Here is a 23,730-nt window from a genome sequence, read left to right as displayed (position 1 = left end):
TGGATGGAGGGAACAGGAGGACCCATAAGTACAAATCTTTCCATCTTTCATTCTCCGGTGTAGACGCGTTAAAATTAAACTGCTTCTTCAGTTATAGCTGCCTGGCATATAAGAGACCCCAGTGAGAGCTCTGCAGTCACTCCTAGGGCCAGAAAGACAATTGTGTCTCCAGCAAATACCTGCTCAATGCCCAGACCATCCCTGAGCTCCACAGTGTGGCTCATTTCTGGACATGGACCTCCAGACCTTCTACATTCCGCAGAGAGGCCTGATTGTACCCTCAGCTCTGTCATAGGAAAAATTAACCCAAATGTATGTTCTTAAGGGACAGTTGCAACAGGAACTAGGCTGTGGTACCCACAAATCCTATCGTGAAATCTAAACTCAAAAAGGAATAGATTTCCCAAAAGAGAGAACTTGGCCAATACTACCAGCCAACTCAAACCCAGCTGGCTGTGGGGCTGGGCTGTTGCCTACCCCGTCATGCTGGGTGAGAAGGCAGGTTCCTTCTATCTCACCATGCCTGCCAAGACACAGAAATCAAAGCAAGAACTCAACTTCAGTTGCTGATCCCAGCTGTGGGTTTCGCAGGGGACAGCTGGGAAGGGAGTGTGTCCTAGGTATCACATTCTCACCTCTTTTCCCCTCTTGCCAGAACTGGATGTCCTCAGTTTGGCTTCAACAGGAACATGAAAATTAACAGGATTCATCTTGAAAGGCAAGTGATTTTATTGCAGGTAAGCACATCACCTCCTCCTTCAGATTAATGCTAACCAGATGGCCAACTGTCTGTAGACTGTTGCTAAAAAACACAGGCTGAAATAATCAGAGAGTCTCTAGGACAGACACAGAAAACTGATATAGAACTGGAAACGCGCCACGAAAAAGCCCAACTAGGGAGAAACTTGGAGCTGTGCACAGGATTGTCTCCAGCTCTGGGCAGAGACCTCCTGCAATCAAGCAGGTGGGTTGGCAACGGCAGATGGATGGTTTGCACTAAGAGCATGAAACCTCCACCATGATAACAACTGGAGCTCGGCTCTTCCAAACACCATTTCTGCACGTGCAAACCACGAGCACATGAAAAACGCACCTTCAAACAGGTGGCTCCCAAAGGCTGGCCTGTCCCAATGGGCTGGCATCAGTACGAACTGGAAAAGAGCAACGGGACAGACCTTCTCTTTCCAATGCTGAGGAGACACATTAAAAATGTTTCAAGTAGTAAGAAGTTACTAATGCTGCAAGGTTTGATTTGGGGATGTGCCCAAAGTCTCCATCTCTACTCTGTCAAGGTAAAGAGGATCCAGGCTTTGGATGCAGGGGGAAACTCCACAGCTCTGGTGGTGTTGCTACGTAGCGAGGACAGCAGGGACAGCAGAATCAGGGTTGATTTTTTTTTTTACCAATAGTCTATGGCAAAATCAGTAGGTGTAAAGCATTACCCGTAGCCCAAAGCAGACATGGCTCGATTCCACCACACTTTACCCCAAACGAGACACGATACAGGCGAGATGGGACCTGGTGCTCCTCAGCTTCAGACAAATTCCACTTAGAAATTAGTTTTGGATTTATTACATGTAACAACTACCTCCTCCTCACCACCAACATGCATTTTAACATTTACTCCAGCAGCTCTCCATCTTTTTGTTATCTCCATAAACATTTAAAAAATATCTTTCTGGTGTTCCCTTTTTCACCTCTTTGGGGCACTGAGTCCCAGAGTTTATCTTGGAGGAAAATAAAGGAGGAGGAGGACTTTATCTGTGTGGAAAAAAACGTATTTCCTTTTATTGCTCTGAACCTTCAAATCGCAATTCCTGTCAAGTGTCCATGTTATGGGATATTCCTGATCTAGCTGCTCTGGCTTGTATGTTCTATGCACTTTTATAATTTCTGTTATTTTATTCACCTCCTTCTTAAACTTACCATCTGCCATCATAGAGGAGCTTTTCAGGGCCATGATAATTTCTATTTCTATTCTCTGAGCCTCTTTTTTTTTATTCTTGCTCCTTCTTGCCTGAGCCAAGCTGACCAGCACTGTACATCATATACAACTCTCCAAAAATCCCCCATGAATTTCTCCTGTCTTCTAACACCTTGTCCCTGCACAGGGTTTTTTTGGGGAGCAGCCCATCTGCTTTCTGGCAGTTAATTTAGAACATTGCAAGCTTTATGAGTAGTGAATATTTTTCTCCCCAACATGCACTAATTCACATTTATCAATGCTGAACGAACTGCCTTGGCAACCCTGCAATCCATTTGCCTCCCATGTTTAAATCTCTCTGAATTCCCTTTCTCCTGTCCCAAATATGTCCAATTTCTTTGTGTCACCCTCAAATTTCCTCACTGTCTACATCCAGCCTTGTTAATAAAAAAGCATAAACAACATAGCATCCAGGGCAACAACAAAACCTTGAGAACCCCACAAATCATGATGTGCATGGGCCTTTACTCACTGCTTTTTCTCCTGTTTGCCAGACAACAACATAATAAAGAATGGGAGAGATGGGCAAAATGTTCTTCTCCTCTGCAGGAAATGTCCTGGGTCACGACAGCCACTCCTTGATCGACCCCACTCTTTGCTATTCCCTTTTCTTGCAGCAACACCTTAAATCACCCCAAATTCATCCACCTCATGCAAGGAGAAGGCATGTTCTTCCCAGCTTGTCGGTCACCCAATGACTGTGACTTGCTCTGCTACCTGTTTCATGGAATCATAGAACGGATGGGACCTTTAAGATCATTGAGTCCAACCACCAAACCACCATTTCTGCAGAAACCTGATGGGAGGGATATCGGTCGGTGGGGGAAGACTGTGTCCAAGGCACCCCAAGCTGCAAGGACATGATGCCAATCATGGGGCTGTCCACGTTGGCCACTATGTATCTGCGTTTGGACTCCAAAGCCATAACCAAAGCAAAAGCAGCCAGCTTCAGGCAAACTCTCATCAGTGCTTCTCTGCCGGCAGCTGGAGGGGAAGGGACCACATCCTGCTCCCTCTCACGGCACCGTGGTGTTGAACAGCTGCCTACTGCAGGTTACAGGACATCTCGATCCATAATGAGAAATGCCCGCTGCAAGAGAGATAAGTGAGAAGTATAACGCTGGCAATTTCTACGGATGTTGAAGAATGGCAGCAATACACTTCTCCCTCCCTTGCGCGGCCCTTTGGAGAGACCAAACAATTTCCATGGTGTAAACAGAAGGTTCCTAATGGGATTCTGCAGAGCTGGGAAACAAATATAACAGCCACGCAAAGCATTAAGGAATGCTTTCCAGCCAGCAGAGCCCAAGTGAAACACTCGGACATATAACATTACCAACTGGCTGGCTGCCATGCATCAGATGCAGAAACATTTTTCTCTTTCTGTGACAAGCCGCATCTGTAGCAATCATTATAATTTCTCTTGACATTGCATCCCACACCTCTTCACAGAGGCAGGACTCAAGCAGCATTCTTCATTTCAATGGCAACTTTGATTTTTCTGGGCTATGGGGATGTAAAGTGTTTCAGCCTGTAGCATTAAGCAGAAGGGAGGGCTGCTGGGAGCTGTGATTTTCAGGATGTGCTTTACAGGTTCAACATTTTCGGTCTCCTCAGTGGGGGTGGATCTGAATTTGGCAGGTGGACCTACGCAGATCCACACCCAAACACCAGTAAAATGCAGGTAGAGTTTTGGGGGGGTTTGTTAAAGAAAGGGAAATCTGACTTAAGATTCACGTTCGTGTTCTTGTTTGCTCCCCACCATCACTCACACAAACAGCAAACCCCACTGAGTCCACGGGCAGGAGAAAACTCCGCTGCCAAGGCGCGGATCACCATTTATATTTACCAGCTGAGGAAGTCTTACCTACCAATTAGAAACCATTTCTCCCTTCACTCCCAGCGCTCAGCCGAGTGGCTGATGTAGCTCTTTGATCTCCTCATTGCCTAACAAAGCCTGTTACAGCCTATTATTTTTATTGTAAGCACTTTCTGTTATTTGCCTCTAAAACCAGCTCCCATTTAAATAGTAAGAAAAGGCTTACTCGACGTGCACACACCTACAGCAGTGAATAATCATCATAACCTCTACAGCTGAAACAAAGGACGTGGAAATTTCCATCCTTTTGTGCTCTCCCGCCCCAGGCGTGCGCTGGTGGCGGCACCGATGCTGCCTCCGAAACCACTGCAGGGCCATTTGGCTATGAAACTTCTGGAAGGACAACCAGAAGAAAGCCTCGTACTATGTGCTGACTGGAAATGAGCCTCGAAGTTGCATGGACCCTCCTTGTCAGCAAGGAAAATCCAGGGCAAGGAGTAATTGCTGGAGCAAGTTAATGCAACCTGGTAACAGGCAAAGAGGAGGCAAATGACAGCTAAGAGATAAATGTGATTGAGCTAAGGGATAAGGGCAGTTAAAGATGTGCTGCAACATTGATCAAAATGTGCAAGACGGATGGCCAAGCGTTGCTGGACGTGCTAGTTTGGCGGGATAACTGACAGCACGCAGTTCATCCTGCATCCAAGTTGCTGCTGATTAAAACTAGCAAAAATTATTCTATTTACAGCTGTCCTATGCACTTCAAAAAAGACTTTATGGTGCATTATGATGTGGGGTGGAAACATGTGGTAACACGAAGACTTGGCAGCGCAGCAGAGGTTATAACACAAATTAAAAACCTTCACTTGCCTTTTGGAGGTTCTTTGGCACAGCCCCATGGTCACTACATCCTGTTATTCCCATGGAAACAAGTGCACATTGCAGAGAGAGGAGCATAGCATGGGATGGAAAGGTCAGCAAACGAGGGGAATGTATGGCACAAGCACCCAGTGGGATGGAGGGAGCTCTACAGTGGTAGGATGAGGGGTAATGGTTTTAAACCGAAAGAGGGGAGATTTAGATGAGATCTCTAGGAAGAAATTCTTTGCTGTGAGGGTGGTGACACCCTGGCCAAGGTTGCCCAGAGAAGCTGTGGATGCCCCATCCCTGGATTGGAGGCATGGCAGGGTGTTGGAATGAGATGGTCTTTAAGGTCCCTTCCAACTCTAACCATTCTATGATTCTATAATTCCATGATTCTGTCTTTTGGGCAAAGCCACCTTCCCTGCTTTAGACCATTACTGTCACTCCAGAGAGGTGGCAATGAAAGCTCAGCATCGTTTTGCACCCCCACGCCAACATAAGTGACAGGCAATGAGCAGGACCAGGATGTGGGGCAAGGCACAGAGACACGTGCTTTGGGGATTATTACTGCCTGGAAATGACCCTATGCATGACACAAACAAAAATAAGTCCTCAGATAACCTGCCCCCTTGACCCACATTCACAAAACACGGCACAAAGACCGCATTTGGGGAGGGTGGAAGCAGATTCTGGTTGACCAAATGCAAGAGCTTTGAGCACACCCAGTAAGAGGCAGAGGAGGAAGTAAGAAGCTGAAGCTCTGATATGGACTTTTTGCAGAGCCAGTATGTATGTACAGCCTAGGTTGCCAGTGAAGCAAAGTCTTGGTTAGTAGAAAGTCCTGGAAATACATTAGTGTTAAATTTATTTACTGTTCCCAAAGGGGTTGGGGTCTCTGAGGTCCAAACATGACCTAAAACCTTTGCGCCAAAAACACCAACCTTTAAGCAAAGACGGTCTGACAAGGTTTATCTCACGCTGTAATTAAAGGCAAAAGACGCTTTTCAATGCCCTAAGGAAGTTCGCAGGGGCAAGGGTAATTCCAACGCTTTCTGACTGTTCAGTCTTTTTATCTTTTCTAATGCTAACAAATTGTGTTAGGAGGGAAAGGGATAGCAGAGATGGTCCCACAAGGATGCCAGAGCCCAAGCGGCTTGGGAAAGCCCACACAGGCTCCATTTCCTGGGGCCAAGGTGACAAATTCTCCAGGAGGAGAACTGGCCACGTCGGGGCACTCTTTCCCCAGAACCACATCCCAGACTCCAAAGAAATTCTCTTCCAAATCTCTAGTTAATTTTTCAAAACATGGAGGTTTCATGTTCCCATTTGCTGTATCTTTTGATGTCAGCACAACGCATTTATAACCTCACCCAGAAAAACTGTTGAAGCGGGGTTGTTTGCTAAGAAGGGGGAAAAAAGTCATCCTACAGATGTACACAACCTCAATCTAAAGGGTTAAAACTAGGCTCAGTAACAGGCATCCAGTCACATGTCTGCATACTAGAGACAACCACATCTCAAGATCAGAACCAGTTCTTAAAAAATATCCATCCCATACCGTGAACATATTTACTCCAGTTATTTGACATTGTTCTGAAAACCTCCTTCATGCCGTATTCATCTTATCTGCTACTGTAATTCACAGATTTTATTTTCCACCATATTTTTAATTTATATCATGTTTTATTTATACTACTGTCTTTTATGAAACCCCAAATTTCAAAACTGACATGAGCATTACACACATAAAGTAGACTTCTTATTATCAACATGGCATAGGAGACAAAAAATGACAGGAATAAATCTTAGGTTTTATGTTGGCGAGACGTTCTGCAAAGTAAGTGACATTTCTCAGCAATACAAATTGTACATTAAAAGATAATTTTCAGAACATGATACCAGCTATGGAGTGCAGCACCATTACGCAAAGTAATATCGAAGCCTGTGCTTTACCAAATGCTGTTTTTATGTTGTACCAGTTTAGCATCAAGATTGCAGCAGGTCTCGTGAGCAGACTTTGGAGTGATTAAGTTTACTGTGCACGAAAGCCAGTTATTTGGCAAACTGTCAACACGGCGTAATTGATATTTTAATTACACTACTAATACGTACAATGCTGTTCACAACGAGCCTCCTCATTGGTGCCACACAAACGGCATATTTATAGTGCTGATTATTGTTCCAAAGACGTTTGCTTATATGCAAACTTAAGTGCAATTGGTAATATTTTAAATTGCCATAAAAGCAAACCAAATTCTCCCGTAAACGTTTAATGGCAAGCGACGGGCAGCCCAGTGCAAACAAGAGGAACCATCTCACTTGACATCTGTTCTGGGGATAAGGTGTGCACCCTCCCCGCGGTTACGGCACGGTTATTTTATGGCTGATAAGGCAACTCTTTAACTAGTGGGATTGCCCCGGAGCCACCGGCTTATCAGCAAGACAGTGGCCAACTCAAGGAGAGGAAAGGAAAGATTAGGAGGATGAATTTCTATGGTATAGTTAAAAGGTGCAGCACAACCAGATCTCTATGGACCACAGAGACGTTGCTTCGTTGGAACCAGCAGTTACACCACGTTCGGATGGGACCTGCTGCCTTTCTGGCCCAGTGATGAGTAGGGGGAGATAAGGACCCAGTTTGCAGCACAAAACCAAGAGAGACACAGACAAGAGAGATACTTCTACATCCAGACTGACACACACACATTGGCTCCCACTGTGCAAGAGCCTTCCAGCGCGGTACGACGTGGTGCTGTAGTTAAGAGCACATTTTAATGCTTTCCTACATCCCCTTGTTATGGGACAGAATGGAAGGGTGGACATGAACATGTAGCAACAGCTGCAACATGAAGAAGGATGGTCGGAGAAGAAAAAAAACCTAGATCAGAGGTGTCATCAACAGGGTGCGTGGGCAGCAGGTCTCCTGTCCAACTCTAGCTATTATTTTGCACCTTTATATATTTTTCTGTCTTGTCTCTGTAAGTAGTCAGTTTTCCAAGGCAGGGCTATCTCTTCCCTGTTGGTTTTGCACTCTCTCTTGCTTTGCAAGAAGCTGTGACTCTAGCCCAGGTACGTATAATATACATGACATTACAATTGTAATAGCATGCAACAGTAATAATCATCATCGTGATGCAATAATATAGAGCAAAAGTAAATCATAGGTGGATATAATGGAAAATCTCCTAAGGGTGAGACCTGCTAGAGGAGGCAGTAATCCCACACAACTCATCCTCTGAGAGGTGCCAGGTGGGATTTGTCACAGCACAGGAGGACCCCCCCAGGCACGAATTCGGCACCAGCTGGTGGAAGCCTGCAAAGCTCAGGAAGACCTTTGCTACCTCCCAGGAAATACCAAGGACTTTGTGTATCAAAGGTCTCAGAGACCACCTTCATGCAGATATGTCAAAGGGAAATCTGGCCTGAGAGGTGCTGCCCATCAGCCAGAGCCTTCACAGCCATCCATAACACTTGGAAGCTGCAATCAAGCCTCTATTCTCAGAGCAACTGGGCTGTTATAATCATAGAATGGTTAGAGTTGGAAGGGACCTTAAAGACCATCTCATCCCAACCCCCCTGCCCTGGGCAGGGACACCTCCCACCAGACCAGGTTGCTCAAAGCCCTGTCCAGCCTGGCCTTGAACCCCTCCAGGGATGGGGCAGCCACAGCTTCTCTGGGCAACCTGGGCCAGGGTCTCACCACCCTCACAGCAAAGAATTTCTTAAGATCTAATCTCAATCTCCCCTCTTCCAATTTAAAACCATTACCCCTCATCCTGACAAAGAGTCCCCGATAAAGAGTCCCTTCCCATTTCTCCTGTAGGCCCCATTTAGGCACTGGAAGGGCCTTACTTTTTCCTGTCTCAGAAACGGGATACTCATGGGTGACCAACCACACAAGTGCACTGGTAGGAGCTTGGTCCCTCTTCAGCCCAGTCCCCGTAAGCTCTGCTGCTGCCTGAGCACTCGCAGAGTTGGGACCTGACCATGACTCCCATCACCTCGATTCTCTCCCAGTAACATTTGGCAGGGACCACTCAGAAGCATCAGCTTCTAAGAGGGGCTGCTGCTCTGCAGGGAGCTTGTATTGGTGTTCAGGATGACCGGGAAGCTCAAGGAGGACCTCTTCCACAGAAGAAGAGTATTCCCATGGGGACCTGCACTCCTGCCTGCAGGCACCAGCTCTGAGAGCACAGGCAGGAGCAGCATCATCCCCGCTCCCCCCGAACCCAGCCAGTTCAGCCACCGCGGCTGAAACTTCAGCAAGTAACTATCCATACGCACCCCTTCCTCTGAGAAAGCAGGTTTTTAAATACACACAAGAACAATCTACTCTTTGATTGGGAATCTTGTCTCGCCGGTTCTGACCTGGAGTGATATTTTATGACCGAGCGATAGAGCTCGGGGGGGAGGCACGGGGGGGGGGGGGGCGCTTTCAAATGAAAATGCCAACAGATACTTAAAGCCAGAAGCATGTGTGGGTGTTGCTAAATTAAGCTCGCAAGTAGGTGGGGCAAATGGCTTAAACGAGTTTGTGAAGGTAAAATAACGTTCATTAAAAATAGAAAAACAACAGAAAAAATATCCTTTGTATTCAACTTCACACTCGTACATCATAATGTTCCAGTAAAAGCCCATTTTCCCTTGAGATAATAAAAGAATTGAATTTTTCCTTATCGGTCATCTATTTTTCTAGCTAAAGCTATTACTCCCTCTCTGTGGTTGCTAGGCAACAAGAAATATTAATAGCAGCTTTTATTAGCTTAGCTTTAGCAGTGGAGTACCAGAATGAGAAAATGGAAAACATAAATGTGTTACATAAATCTTTCAACCTTTCAGGGTTTGTGTTAGTCTCTGTTTTCATAATGATTTATTGAAGTGATGGTTCATTTATGAGAAAAAGGAGTGTGAAATAAGAAAACGGAACATTACCCTGAAGGACTGTTTGAAAATAAATAATTATAGGAGGTGAAGAAAAGCTGTTTAAAACCATTTTTCTGAGTTTTATAAAATTTAAAAAGACATATTTCTTTCATTTATTGCCTCTGAGAAAAACACTAGCAGGGAATTGCAAACAGGGCTCTGTTTAATACAAAGAACCCTTCATGTATGGTTGTATTATTACTATTTTCCACCAAGGGCTCATGTTCGGGACTTTAGGTTTTAAATACTGAACCATTAATAAGCAGAAAGACAAATTAGTCAAAACCTAATGCACACAACAGAAAATTGCCAGTGCAAACTTCTCCAGGACTGAACCATGGGGGACTCTGCTAAGTTTTTGCTACCGGTGACAGGTTGCCAGCCGGAGGTGGCTGAGCATCACCCCCCCGCTGCTCCGGCTTGTTCCTTTATTTATTAAGGTTCTTCTGATGAGCCTGAACTTGCTCTAAAGGGCACTGCTGCACGTACGGTGCATTGGGATAGAGGTTACTTTGAATAACTTATTTTAACAGGCAGTGATTTAAAATTATTGAAACATTTATGTATTGGAAGTATTTACCAACTACACGTAAGCTGTATTGCCCACTCGGATCATGTATTTCCAATGACTTAGATAAAAGACTGGCATTTTCACTTGGCTTTTATGCCACATCTAATTAGTTTCTTTCTTATATCCTCTATTGGAAAACTTTTAACACGCGCTGGCTCTGTACAGCCACATCTGTGTTGCCCACCACTGAGCACCCTGAACACCTTCTTAGGGCTCTATCTGGGGACATCCAGAGAAACCTGCTGCCATTTCCACCGCCTCCGGCTCGGGTTGTAGGTAAGAAATGCTGTGTTTGAGGGGCAGAAGCAATCTCGGGAAGGATGGGAGCTGGGGAGAGACCTGCAGAGCCAAGAGAGTTGGCCAGGGGACTCGTCTTGCAACCTGCCTGCAGATAGACCTCGCTGGAGGTCTTCTGGTGGGCACCAGAGAGGATGTTTCTCCTTGGAACCCTCCACCATCCCCAAAGCCTGGGCGTGCACTTTGGGCTCTGGGAAGGGGCTACTTTTCTATTCTTACATGGAGACAAGCAGGTGGGTTACAGATGAACTGTTTTACTGTTTTCCTCTCTCTTCCACAGCAAAGCCCCGTAGCGCTGGGGAACAGCTATTCAGGTTGCAAAGACAACCCACTAACACTTCAGGAATTTCAGGGTTGCATTCGTCCTTGCTACTCCAATTCACCCCACATTTACCCTTTAGTCTCTCCCTTCTACATATGCTGGTTCCAGAAGTTCTGGAATTTCCATGGAAATTGGACATTTTTACACCATGAATGCGCTTTTCGTCACTGGAGATTTTTAGTATTTTTTCAAATCATCTGTTTTCACTTAACAAACTAAAATGAAGAACGTCCAGGCTGTGGCTGCAGCCTTTTTTTCACTCGAGCTGACGGTCCAGCTTGCTGCGAGCAGAAAAAAGTTACCCCCCTGGGCTTGAGGAAATGTTAGTGCCTTTAAAATAGTCACAAAGATCTCTCATCGTGAGAAGCACCAGGAAGATGCAGACACGGGAGTAGTTGCCAGTCTCTCCAATCAAACTCTATGTCACTGCTACAAAGCCAATGTTTGCTCCTAACAGCTGCCACTTGTCCAAAATGATGCAAAAATAGATGGTTCTGCCCTAATTTCACCTGGCCATGGCAAAGCAGGGAAGGAGCAGAGTCACTGCAGACCCACAACACGCACCACGGGAAAACAGGCTGATTTTTCAACATGCCCCAGCATGGCAAGGTCTTTTGACCAGGCTTGGAGGAGCACAAAGTTCTGGGATTTCTCAGCAGTGGTGGCAGGCTCCAGGCAGTGCTGTCCCTCAGCCAGGAGCTCATGGTCCCCCCAGCACCCAGGTACCAGGCACCATCCCCCCCGATAAGCAGAGATACCCCCAGCGCGCTCAGCCACTATCTAATATTTATGTAAATATGTTTGCTCTGCATTGGAGATTCTTGGGCTCTGACCTTGATCGCCCTTTGTTTCTGTCAAATATGTTCTGCCAAATCCCTTCTGAAATCTCATTTATTCACAGCAGCTCCTTCACCTGCTGGCGATCGCCACCAATTCATGGCATTCCTCTGTCCCCTCCCCTGCTTTCCCCAGGTCCCTGTGGCCCCCAGGTCCCAACCCCAGCAGCTCTCCCTGTGGACCCCCAGAGGGCTCAGCAGCCACTTGTCCACACCGTGACACTGCTGGGAAAAGTGGGCAAAGTGACACAGTGGGCAAAGTCATTCTCTTTCCAAGGAAAACATCTTTTTTTCCTCTTTGATTATTTTTCCCTTAATATTCCCATTTCTCAATGAAAACCACAGCTCTCCTATTGTCTTTTTCTGCCATGACACTCCTCTTTCCCTCCTCTTTCCCCATAGTAAAGGAGTGGACAGCAGTAAAAAATAATCCACCGTATTAAGAATTTTCTTTGTTTCTTGTCACCAATACAAAAAATAACACGCCTCCCCCAAACGAGCCAGCCCTGCCTCCTCCCCCAGACTCCTTGCACCCAGCTCCATCAGCCTTCCTAATGTCACATCTCCTGCCATGTCTCTGCCTTCTCCACTCATCCCTGCTTCTCTCCTCTCCAGCTCCCTGCACCCCACCTTCAGTGTTTGAAAACTCCCTTGATTTCTAAAAAAATTATTCAAATAATTAATTAATTAATAATAATGAAATAAAGAGACAGAAACAGCAGTGAAGACCCATGTGATGGAACTGTAGAGCTGGTCCATGGGGCAGAGCAAAGTGGGTCCTGGCTTAGCAGAGACCATTGGTGTGGAGGGTGCTCTGCGTGATGATGATTAAGGGACAAGGAAATGCAGAGGTGGCAGTGGCTTTGGTTTTTCCCCATCAGGGTACAGTTCCTTTTCTTGAATGAGGGGCTCCAGCTCCTGACACCCCACGGATGGGCTGGAGCCAGGAGTGGGGTCTGGCATGCAGTAAACCCACCTTCCCCCTCCAGCCCTCATCCTGCCGTGGGAATTTCTGCCCTGATTTAAACCCGCTCTGCCTTGGTATTCATCTGCATAATGGGTGCAGCAGCCTCCTTCCTTGCAGAGGCACTGGAAGGCTTAATTCAGTCTAGGGATAATGTTGGGACATCCCAGGACAAGAGACACACCAAAGGGGACAGCAACCTGCACCTGTATTTTCCTTATTCACTGCTGAGCTGTAGAGGAAAATACCAGTCCCATAGCTCCCAGTGGTCCCTAGCTCATGTCTTTTCAGCAGCTGGAGATTTTTTCATGAGGATGCCTTAAAAAAATCCCACGGCTCAAGCTACATTTTTAGAGGAAAAGTCTAACCAATGTCTAAACATTTTACCTTGAATTGCGTGTCATTTGTCACTGTATAAAACCAAAAGACATGGCAGCCAAGGCAGGAAATAGCTGCGTATGAAAAAAAAAAAAACCACTACGAACTACAGCAAAGAGCAGCAGCAGCAGCAAGGAGAGAGGCTCCCGGCCCCAGCATTTGCATGAGCAACATCAGTCCTGGAACAAAGACAAATCCTCCACAGCGCTCAGGCTCGCTCCCAGGCTGGCTTCTCCCTGCCACTCGTGGGGCAATAAATCTTCTCTCTTTGGGAAGCATCAGAAAACAAGCCCCTTCCTTTGTTGCAAACACCCACCTGAAGGGGTTGACTTTTCGGGCAGGGTGGCAGCACGTCGTAATGTCACCCACAGTGATGACCGAAGCACAGCTGGGTTCTTGGGGCCACCACCAAGTGGGCTACAGCTCAATGGGCATGGGGGCAGGAGGTATGAACCGTATGAGGTTAAAAATCTGCTCCATCTCCAGGATTTTATTGTTCCCTCATGTGTGCACTGCTCCCATTACTGCTAACAGGAGTCGTAGGTGTGCTATGGGACAAACGCTGCCATCAAAGGCTGGAGTAGGGAGAACTCAATTCAGGCACACCCAAAAAAAAGGGACTAGAAGGTGTTACTTTTCAGCAGGAGAAGTCTGGCAGCATGGAAAAAAAGTCTTTGACAAGAAGGTACGGCCAGATTTAATTTTGACCTAAAACTGCAACACAGTTCACTCCCTGATCTACTTCCTTGCTGCCGGGACTTCTGAAGATGTATTGCAGCTCCCAGGGCTTCCACTCAAAACTAAACAGTTTCAATTCACTATCGGCTGGAAAATTCAGGGTTCGCTGGATTTTTTATTTTCGTGGTAAGGGGCAAACAAATCTTAATCTCTCTATTCTACGTTTACAGCCCACTAAGCCCCCTTCTTATCTCCTCTGGCTCAGTCCTGATTTATTGTCACGATGCTGCATTTGTAAAACAGTACCATAAAGTAAGAAAGAGAACATTTCCCAAGGACTACTCCAAAATAAATTATTTCTGATGTACAGAAGCTGCTTAATAAATCCCACTATTCTTGTTTCTTTAGGTATTTTAGAAAGTGATTTATAAGTGCAATATCACCTCTCAAAAATGAGACAATCAACACAGGATAAAATTATCGTGTTATGAAAATAGGGGTCAGGCAAAGGGGCTGTGCTTTAAATTAAACCAGGGAAAAATATTTCATCTGAAATTGACTCTTTTTGTCTCAGAAATGAATGTTTTAATCACCTAAGAACCTAAAAGAGGACTAAGTAATATTTAATTCCATAGAAATAAGCCTGTGTTCAATATTGATGGGCAGAACATGATATTTTTCTTAAACACACTAACAATGAAACTTGGAGACGCATCGAGACTTTAGAAAGCCTTGGATTTTCCTAGACTGAGAGATAATATTCCATTTAAATATTTAAATATCGCTACCTTTCAGACCGTTATCTATTCAAGCAATCAACACCAAATGTTCTGCAGCTCGTGCAGTGGCAGGCTCGCAGGCATGCTATTTAAGTAAAATTAACTCTGTTTGATATCGATGCCTTCCAACTGCACCCATGGAAATCAATGATCTTAGAGAGAAACAATGTCGACAACTAACCATGGGGCTAAATCCACTAAAGAGGAAAATATTATAAAACAGCAACAGTATTAATTCAATACCACTGTCAAAATCAAGTCACAACCTTTCCTCGGTGCTGCTGATACAAAAGCGTCGTAAGGTCTAATTAGCCCTGAAGTTTCTTCCCAGAGCTGCACTTTACCTCATTATTCCTGCCTTATTTATTCCTACCGAAGAGACATTTGAAACTTTGCGAGGTATCCCCTTGCTGCAGCGTGAGCCACGAGGCAATTTGAGTTTGCAAGTGCCAGAGGGATCTTGTTCCCCTCAAAATCAATAGGACAGCTTTCCCATCATGAGCATCCCTGCTTCTCCTCCTGATGCCACTGGGGCCATGCTGACAGCAGGATGTGGGGGTGACAGGCCGGGGGCTTTCCCAGCAGGAGCACTGGGGCTATGAACTTGGGGCTTCAGCTAGTCACCTTCACACGGGGTTGGAGCACAAGCACTTTGCTTGGTTCAGTGACGAGATTAAAAACAACATCGCCCCCTGCTCTTGAGTGATTAATAAGGCTCAGGAAGACATCAAACTGGAAACATAAAATTGCTACCATAAGCACAGGTCACGCAGGTGACTGCAGCCTCTGCCACTGCACCCCAACCTTGGTGGGTACATCAAGGCTGTGTCACCAGCTCTTCCCAACCCCCAGTGCAAATATCTCATCATTAACACTCTTCTACATTCAACTGAACTCATAACATGACATATGGAATGGCTTTAACGGAACATAGCAAGAGAGGAAAGGCACTGACCGTGGGTAGCTGGCTGGAGAGAAGATGTCCATCCTGACTCAACATGTTGGAGACCATGATGGCTGGCAGGTCCATGTTCTGATAGGGGTACGCTGGTATCAGGCTGTTTGGAGGGAGGCTGTGGCACAGGGAGTGATATCCAGTTTCGTGATCCACCAAGTGCAGGAGGGAAGGGTCAGGGAGATTAGGAGGGGTTATGGGAGGGATCTCATAGTCTTCGTTATTCTCATTCTGACCGTTATAGGTCTAAAACATAAAAAAAAAAAAAGACATTTTACAATGTGTCACTGCCTTGTTGCTTCAGCAAAGAAAAGGGATTACTTGTGTAAGAAACAGAAGAGCACATTCCAGTGAAAATGGGTTTGTTTTAATGAAAAAGACACACCCAGCCACGGACACCAGGAGGTCCTAACTACGTAGGAGCCAGGTAGCGAGTGTGGGAGGGCTGCACCATCCGTCAGGGACACCACAGGCCCTCACACACCACAGACCGGCCTGGGGCACCCGCACTGCTCCCCTCTCCCACGCTGCATCCTTTTAGTGCATCTTTAGCTCCACAAACCCTCAGCAGAGCCCTCCCTGCCCTGACGGGAGCCAGCCCAGCGATGCTCGCAGAGCCCACGGCCACTAAAGGGCACAGCCGATTCCCAACCAGCTGCGGCATTTTTAACGCAAAGCACCTGTCCGGGCACCACCACCAGCTCACACAGTACCTTTAGTTTGTATTTTCAAGAGTTTTTATGAGAATTAGCTCCATAGAATTAACTAGGATGTGGGAACAAAATTAGAATCCTAGAATAGTTTGGGTTGGAATGTATCTTAAAGATCATCCAATCCCACCCCCTGCCATGGGCAGGGACACCTCCCACCAGACCAGGTTGATCAGAGCCCCATCCAACCTGGCCTTGAACCCCTCCAGGGATGGGGCAGCCACAGCTTCTCTGGGCAACCTGGGCCAGGGTCTCACCACCCTCACACCAAAGAATTTCTCCCTGAGATCTCATCTCAATCTCTCCTCTTTCAGTTTAAAACCATTCCCCCTCGTCCTATCAAATTCCCGTCGATTCCTCCCGGACTCCAGCAGAGAAGCTACAGCCAGGGAGAGATGTGGAAACACAGCCATGGCCTGGTTTTCAAAACCTTTAAAGAAAGCTGGAACAACTCCACCACACACGGAGACTTGTCCTTCCTTATATCCTCATCCAAATGTTACTTGGACGAGCACTCCCCACCTCCCCACCACTGCTCCCTCAAGGGGGCCATGGACATGCAGGGATGTTGGTGCTCCTTGTGCTGCCTGTGTTTGCTGGCTGCCTGTTTACTTCCAAGTGTTCCAATTTATATGGAGAAAGAATATGTTATTGCACCTGTGCCGTTGTTTTCACTTCAGACAAAAACATATTTGCTTCATAATGTAAGTGTGAATCTATCCAAAATTATTAATTATGGAAGCGGAATATAATGAGTCTCTGGCAAAGGAGGCTTATTCTAAACATCTACTGTTTCACATATTATTATAGCATATGAAATTCTGATTAGCCATAGTATTATACACATGGATTTTAAGCTAAATTTCTCAGATCACCTAGTTTCATGGTTGGATTTTGACTTAATACTTGATTTAAGAGCAAAACCCCAGATGTGTGCAAAACCAGTTAAGCACTGTCGGCTTTATTAATCCATTGCCCCAGAGCTCACACTTGGATCCACGCTCTTCACCACCCTACACTGCGGGGAGAAAACCCTTAATAAAATAAAATAAACTCCAGGTTTAACCAAAATACAGAAGTCAGCGGGAGGGGCAGCAGGGAGCAGAAGGGAGTGTGTGTGGATGGGAGGGAAGGCTCCCAGTGGGATCGCTCTGGCACCACCTTAGGAGACATGTGTCCCCGTGGGTGTCAGAGCAGAGGGTCCCTTCCAGGAGCGGGTCCCCCTTCCCTCCCCTCCCAAAAGGAGAGGGAGAACAGAGCAGGTACCGCACATCCCACCCGACCCTTCACATTACCCTGAAATTCCCACTGGCCGCAGGGAAACAGGACTATGCATGAAATCTAAGACGGAGCCCAGGTTGAGGTAGCTCTGTACCAAGTTATTGTTAAGGGGAAATTCAAGCCCAGCTCTTTTTCCAGCCAGGTTCTGTCTGGCAGCAGCGGTATTATACAGGGGAGGCAGGGGGCTGGGAGCATGTACACAACAGCAGACAGATAGATCCCATTTAATACGTTGGGCTGCCGTTTGGGCTACGCTCTTCGAGGTACAGCGATTCTTTCTCAGTTATTTAAGAGGATTTTGCTCCATGCTTTATGGAAAGGGATTTGAATAAATCATTGCGCAGCAAACTTGTTCCTCCAACTGGTTTATTTTGGTATCAGGTATATAAGCAAGTGGCTTTGCTGTACTTAACTAAATTATGTAAAACCCACTCAAAGTTTCCTAAAGCTCTCTTCAAAACTACAAGTTCCTTGTGCTGCTGCTGCAGAGCAGCTCACCCGAGGGCTTTGAGGCGGTTTTGTCCCGCTCAACCCCCCCTTGCAGGTTTCTGCCTCTGCTCTATTCAGCTGGGGGGAGGGGGGGGGTGAGGAAAAACCCCAAAACCTGACCTGTTTAAATCACAAAGCTTTCCGACCAGCTCCAGTATTGTGCAGACATATCAAATCAGAATCAAAGCTGTACACAATCAAAATCAGATTAGACAATATCCAATCAACATCATCAGACCCAGCGCCTGCCACCTTTTACACCCCACCGCTACGAACAATTTTTCCAAAGCAAGCCGCGTTTATTCTATACATGTTTTAAATAGATCGCCAGGAAGATAAGGAAGGGAGATGAGACAGATAGACACTTGGCAGGGTGGGAAAGGGGGGGGGATTTATTGTCACACGCCGTGCCTATTGACAGGGTGACGTCTCCGTCTCCACGAAGAGTGGTCTCACATTGCCATCTCAAACCAGGAATACCCAACACCCCTGTCTACCACCGCGTGGGCTGGCCCTGCAGATTATATTTTCTATTCTTATGTTAATTTGAATTAAATTAAACAGCCAATTATACATTATAAGGATACATTACAAATTAGATTAGCGAGCTGGTCTGAACCCATTCATCCCACCAGGACTCCAAACGCGAGCACGGAGAAGCTCGCTCTGCTAAAACACTGCCCATGACGGTGCACACAAAAAATGCAGAAGATCTAGGATTTTCCACTGTCAAACAGATGACAGTTGTTGTGATTATGCATTGTTCCTCTTCAAATTAAAACCCTGAAATCAGCTGAAACAAGAAGCCTCTTCTTGTGAACCCTTCCTGGCTCGCACTGCAGGGCAGACAGGTGATGCTTGGAGAGGCAAACCTTCTGCAGCAGGACAGAGCAACGGGGACAAGCCAGGCACACGCAGAGAGGGGGCAGTGGCCCTTCTCTGACTCCCCCCTTGCCCTCAGACCCCCCCACATCTCTGTGCCCCAGCTCTGGGGATGTCCTGAACTGCCCTGAGAGCCCCATGTTTGCATGGTGGTGCTGCAGGACGGCATCGCTGAAGGTATGACCAACCTCCAACAGCAGCAAAATCATTGAAAAACAATTTTTCCTACCTAACTGGGGACCGGAGCCCAGGGAAGCGTTCCCAGCAAGGACAGCAAAGAGGGGCTATTTTGGGTCCCTCCACCCACCCCTGCGCAGTGGAAAGGCAGCTCCACACATCCAGCTGAGCTGAGACTAAGGGATGTCCATGCCTTAACGCAGTGCAGCTCTTGAGGGACCAGCTGTGATGCCGCCAAAGCTGTGATGCCACAACCACAGCCATGTTTTAAAGGACACTAAGAATTTGCCATGCAGGTGACTCGGGAGGGGACTACAAGTGTTGAGCATGTCTAAAAATTAAGCCGTTGGCTTTTTCCTGCCTTTCCCCTCTTAGGAGGGGAGGAAAGGGCTGTCCTTCTTTACCAAACACTCTACAGCCGGGCAGCACCATCTCTTCACTGCGTGTTGGTATTAACCAGAGAGGACATGACTTGACCAAGGACCTGGGAGATTGTTCTCCTCAGCAGCATGGCGAATGTCCAGCGACCCCAATTCCCCACTGAGTCATGCTCTGTGTGATTATCCGCGAGGATCTCGGAGTTGCAGCCAAGCATCAATTCAGAGAAACATTATTCACAGTGAGAAGGACAGAGATTTGCAGTATTATTGCAGGTAAATATTTGCCCTGTCAAATAACATTCAACAGTAAATATGAGCCTAAGAAAGAACATGTATTTTCGGTAGGGTACAGGGAAATACGTAGGCTGGTGTGATCCATCCCACCCTAATCAACCAGACGACACAAAACACCATGGACCCCATACCATCCCTCATCTACTAACCAGGTTTTTCCTCCAGCTAGCACAAGAGTTTACTGCTGTAGGAACGTGACCCTCTGGGCACTTCAGAGATTAGATGGGTCCAAGCAGACCCAAACCAGCCTGGCAAGTCTGCAAAATGAGGAAAACATTGCTATTTGTGAGGCTGAGAGGTATGAGCAGTGCTACACCTTGAGCTCCTGGTGTGCACGAAGAGGAGGGAGGACATGGAGGTTTTGGGCTGCCCACGTCATCCCAGCAGCAGCAATGGCAAGTGCCACCCTCCCACCTGAGCCCAGCTGGACGCGGGGACAGCAGCAGGACCTGGGGCCTGAGGGCTGTGTCCCCAGAGAGAGTGCTCCTCACCTACCAGCACCATGAGCTCTACCAGCTCTACCAGAAAAACAACCAGGGTATCTCAGCTGCACCAAAGCTGGATGATGAGGTCAGAAGCCACATAGCTTTGTCATACAGAGACTTTCCCTATTTCTCTTACAGACATATAAAAGGATTCACCGTGTCCCAGCTGCAGGGCACGTCAGGTTGAGAGAAGAACTTGCACCATATAAAGAGGAAAAGAGTTCAAACACAATGACTAAGTGAAATCCAAAGCTTAGTGAAGGCAAGCTACCCCGTATTTCCTTAAAGACCCTCAAACTGCTCTCCCACCACACACATCACTCAGCACAGGCACAATCATATTTGCAAGAAGGGGATTTTGATATGTTTCTCCAGCACGTGAACCCCAGAGGTTTTCTGCTCGGCGCAAAGCACTGACTCCACAGGGACAGAAACCTTAGTTCAGGTGGCAGGAGAAGGTGAAAGTCACTTGGATGTTGCAAACTCCAGAGAAACGCTCTGGGGCCAATGAAGGAAACATCCCGGTGCTTGCTGTGGGGTGACCTGGGGGGCTGCGGGCAGGGACACGGACCCCTTTGGCACCACGGCTCCAGGGGGCGGTGCTGGAGGGCTGTGCTCACACCTGGGATTCCCAAAGCCCCGTGCCAAGAAGTGAAGTAGTGCTGATTTTCCGCATCAGCAGCTCTGGGTCTTAGGAATGGAAATTGATTTGCCTCATCTTCGCACGCAGAGATCCAGCGTGTGAATAGCAGGGCCAATGAATTACTTGGGTAGAGTTGGATAAATACTGTAAAGAAGTATTTATTAACAGTCAGTCACATACAATCTACAAATTGTCTTTGAAGTGTTCCCAACCCCTTTTACATTAGTTTTCACATGCTCAGGTTTTTGACTATAGGAATGCAGTTGAAAAGGGAAAAATGAGTTCTTGCATGAACATAAATGTGCATTGAAAGCGTCTGCACAATGTTCAGTAGCAGGCAGGCACACTGGGGAGGTTGGGAGCACCACAGAGCAGCAGCCAACCTGGGCTCTGCCTGTCTCTGTGCTCCTCTACCGTACCTGCAGTAGAATCGTAGAATTGCCTGGGTTGGAAGGGACCTTTCAGATCATCGAGTCCAACCATCAACTTAACACTGACAAAAACCACTACTAACCCATGTCCCTCAGCACCACGTCTGCCCGACTTTTAAATACCTCCAGGGATGGTGACTCCACCACTTCCCTGGGCAGCCTGTTCCAATGCTTCACAACCCTTTCAGTGAAGAAATTCTTCCTAATATCCATCCTAAACCTCCCCTGGCGCAGCTTGAGGCCATTTCCTCTTGTCCCACCGCCTGTTCCTTGGGAGAAGAGACCACCCCCCCCCGCCCCGGCTACACCTTCCTTTCAGGGAGTTGTAGAGAGCAAGAAAGTCTCCCCTCAGCCTCCTCTTCTCCAGGCTGAACAACCCCAGCTCCCTCAGCCGCTCCTCACAAGACTTGTGCTCCAGACCCCTTACCAGCTCCGTTGCTCTGCTCTGGACATGTTTCAGTATCTCAAGGTCTTTCCTGTCATGAGGGACCCAAAACTGGACAGAGCACTTGAGGTAGGGCCTGCCCAGTACAGGGGGACAATCACTTCCCCAGTCCTGCTCAGCACACTGTTCCTGATACAGGGCAGGATATAGGTAGGGACACCTCCCACTAGATCAGGTTGTTCCAAGCCCTGTCCAACCTGGCCTTGAACACCTCCAGGGATGGGGCAGCCACAGCTTCTCTGGGCTGTCTGTTGGTACCTCATTTACATGGTCTGGAAATGAAGAACAAGGTACCAGTTATTAATAATCATCTGTACGATGGACAATGCTCGATATTCAATCTGGGGAAGGATTTGCTTGTGGCAGCGGCTGTACAGGGGCAACAGTGGTGACGGTCCCTGCCCCGTGCCCTCAGGTACAGGCTGTACCTTCTCGGGATTCACCATGTGAAGCACGTGCGTGCCTTTCTGCCACATCCCTTCCATGTAAATAAGAGCTTACAGTCAGTTTTCATATTGTCCAAGCTGCGCTTGACCCGCATCACCATTTTACCAAAAAAAAAAAGCTAAAAATAATGGCGTTCTAGGAACAATTTATAGCAAAAGAAATCAGCCCTATTGTAGGCTTTTAAAACGCTCCCAATTCCCTCTCTCCCTCCACTTTTTTTTTTTTTAATCAGTATCTTATCCAGAACTGGAATCCTGTCAAGAATAGTGGATAGCAGAGAACTATAACTTCTTATTATGTGTATAGTGATTTTATGAATTCAGTGGGGAATGAAATGCAATTTTGTCAGACTTGTCTGTGTTCATAATGACCAAGTCAAATTAATCATCGTGGATAATACTCCTGTGTCAGCCATTCAAGAGATTTTTTAATAGAATTTTTCTGATTCATGTCTTGCAGTACATCAGATCTGTAGTAATGCAGGCACTTCTAAAAATCAGTGCAATTATGGCTTCTTGTTGGCCTGTCATTTTCCTGGAATAAAAATGTCTCTGCAAAAGTCATATACTGTACATAAACCAAAATGGAAAACAAAAATATAGTTACAATTAGGCTTGATTTTTTCCTAAAGATTTAATATCTTTTTGAGGCCATTATTTACGGGCAATACATAAAGTTACGGTGCATGATGCTGAAGATGGACTGGTTTTATCACAACACATACCAATTTTGTCCTGATTGTCATTCTTCCTTTGATTGCCCTGTGAGTTAGTGGGTTTTGCAGGCATGGAAATGACTATCCCATAGAACAAACAGGGGATAGGTAATGGGCTTGCAGTCAAATTACTGTGTTTATTAAAAACGTATCCAGGAAAGCCCACACAGATCCCAAAGGGCTCTTGCTCAGGAAAATCTCTGGTTCAAGAAAAGGTTACAATCACCGTAAAGGCAGATATACATGCATGGAAGCACCAGTGCAGCATGCAATGGTATATAAAGGATTAGTAATGCTGTGTTTATCCTTCTGAGGGAAGGGAGAGACACAAACCCCTAACTCCCCAGGGACACAGATGAAAATGAGTTTTGGAAGTAGCTACCCCCAGGAATAAAGAGAAAGAAAGATGTAATCCACCTCTGGTACCTCAGCCTTTCCTCCTTCCATTGCAAGGCAGCGACTGCCTTAGAGCGCAGGGAAGGACTGTCCGAGCCACAGCACATCCCAAGAGAGAGCATCACGTGAACCTGCTGGGACAACCGTCCCTCCAGATCCACGTTCTCAATGCCACCAAGTACATCCTGAGGAGAAAAGCTCTCAAAACCACTTGCAGGGAGGAATGGAAAGCCATGACCATATATTGTCCACCAAGAACTCAAGACCCATGTCAGCAATCAGACCAGCAGTTCGTCTGGTCAAACATGCTGACCTAAAAATCAGCCAATACGAGCCAGCAATTTGGGGGATGCTGCATTGGCCATTTTGGGCTGCATTGGGCAATGACAAGATGATAGATGCTCTCCCCACCTCTCACTCCAAGGAGAAGAACAGAGATAAAGGGAGTTATGAGTTCAGAAAAAACTAAACTACTTTAATAAAATATTAATAATAAAACAAAAAAGAAAATAATGAAATAGATACAATATATATAAATATATAGACAACCGTATCAAGCTTCTGGGGAGATGTCACCAGCAGGCA

At 46.6% G+C, this 23,730-nt stretch overlaps 1 protein-coding gene across 1 annotated transcript in view; it reads right to left on the bottom strand.

The window, feature by feature from the left end:
• TOX2 (TOX high mobility group box family member 2) overlaps nt 1-23,730 on the bottom strand; it is a 161,639-nt gene that overhangs the window by 50,707 nt on the left and 87,202 nt on the right. Inside the window, exon 3 of the mRNA XM_074157286.1 lies at nt 15,371-15,616. Coding sequence (XP_074013387.1) covers nt 15,371-15,616 — 246 coding nt within the window. The remainder of the gene's footprint in view (nt 1-15,370; nt 15,617-23,730) is intronic.

Source organism: Numenius arquata, chromosome 12 (genome assembly GCF_964106895.1).
Source record: "Numenius arquata chromosome 12, bNumArq3.hap1.1, whole genome shotgun sequence".
Taxonomy (NCBI): Eukaryota; Metazoa; Chordata; class Aves; order Charadriiformes; family Scolopacidae; genus Numenius; species Numenius arquata.
The sequence above is the reverse complement of the archived record's forward strand: the minus strand, read 5'-3'. Positions and strand labels throughout refer to the sequence as shown.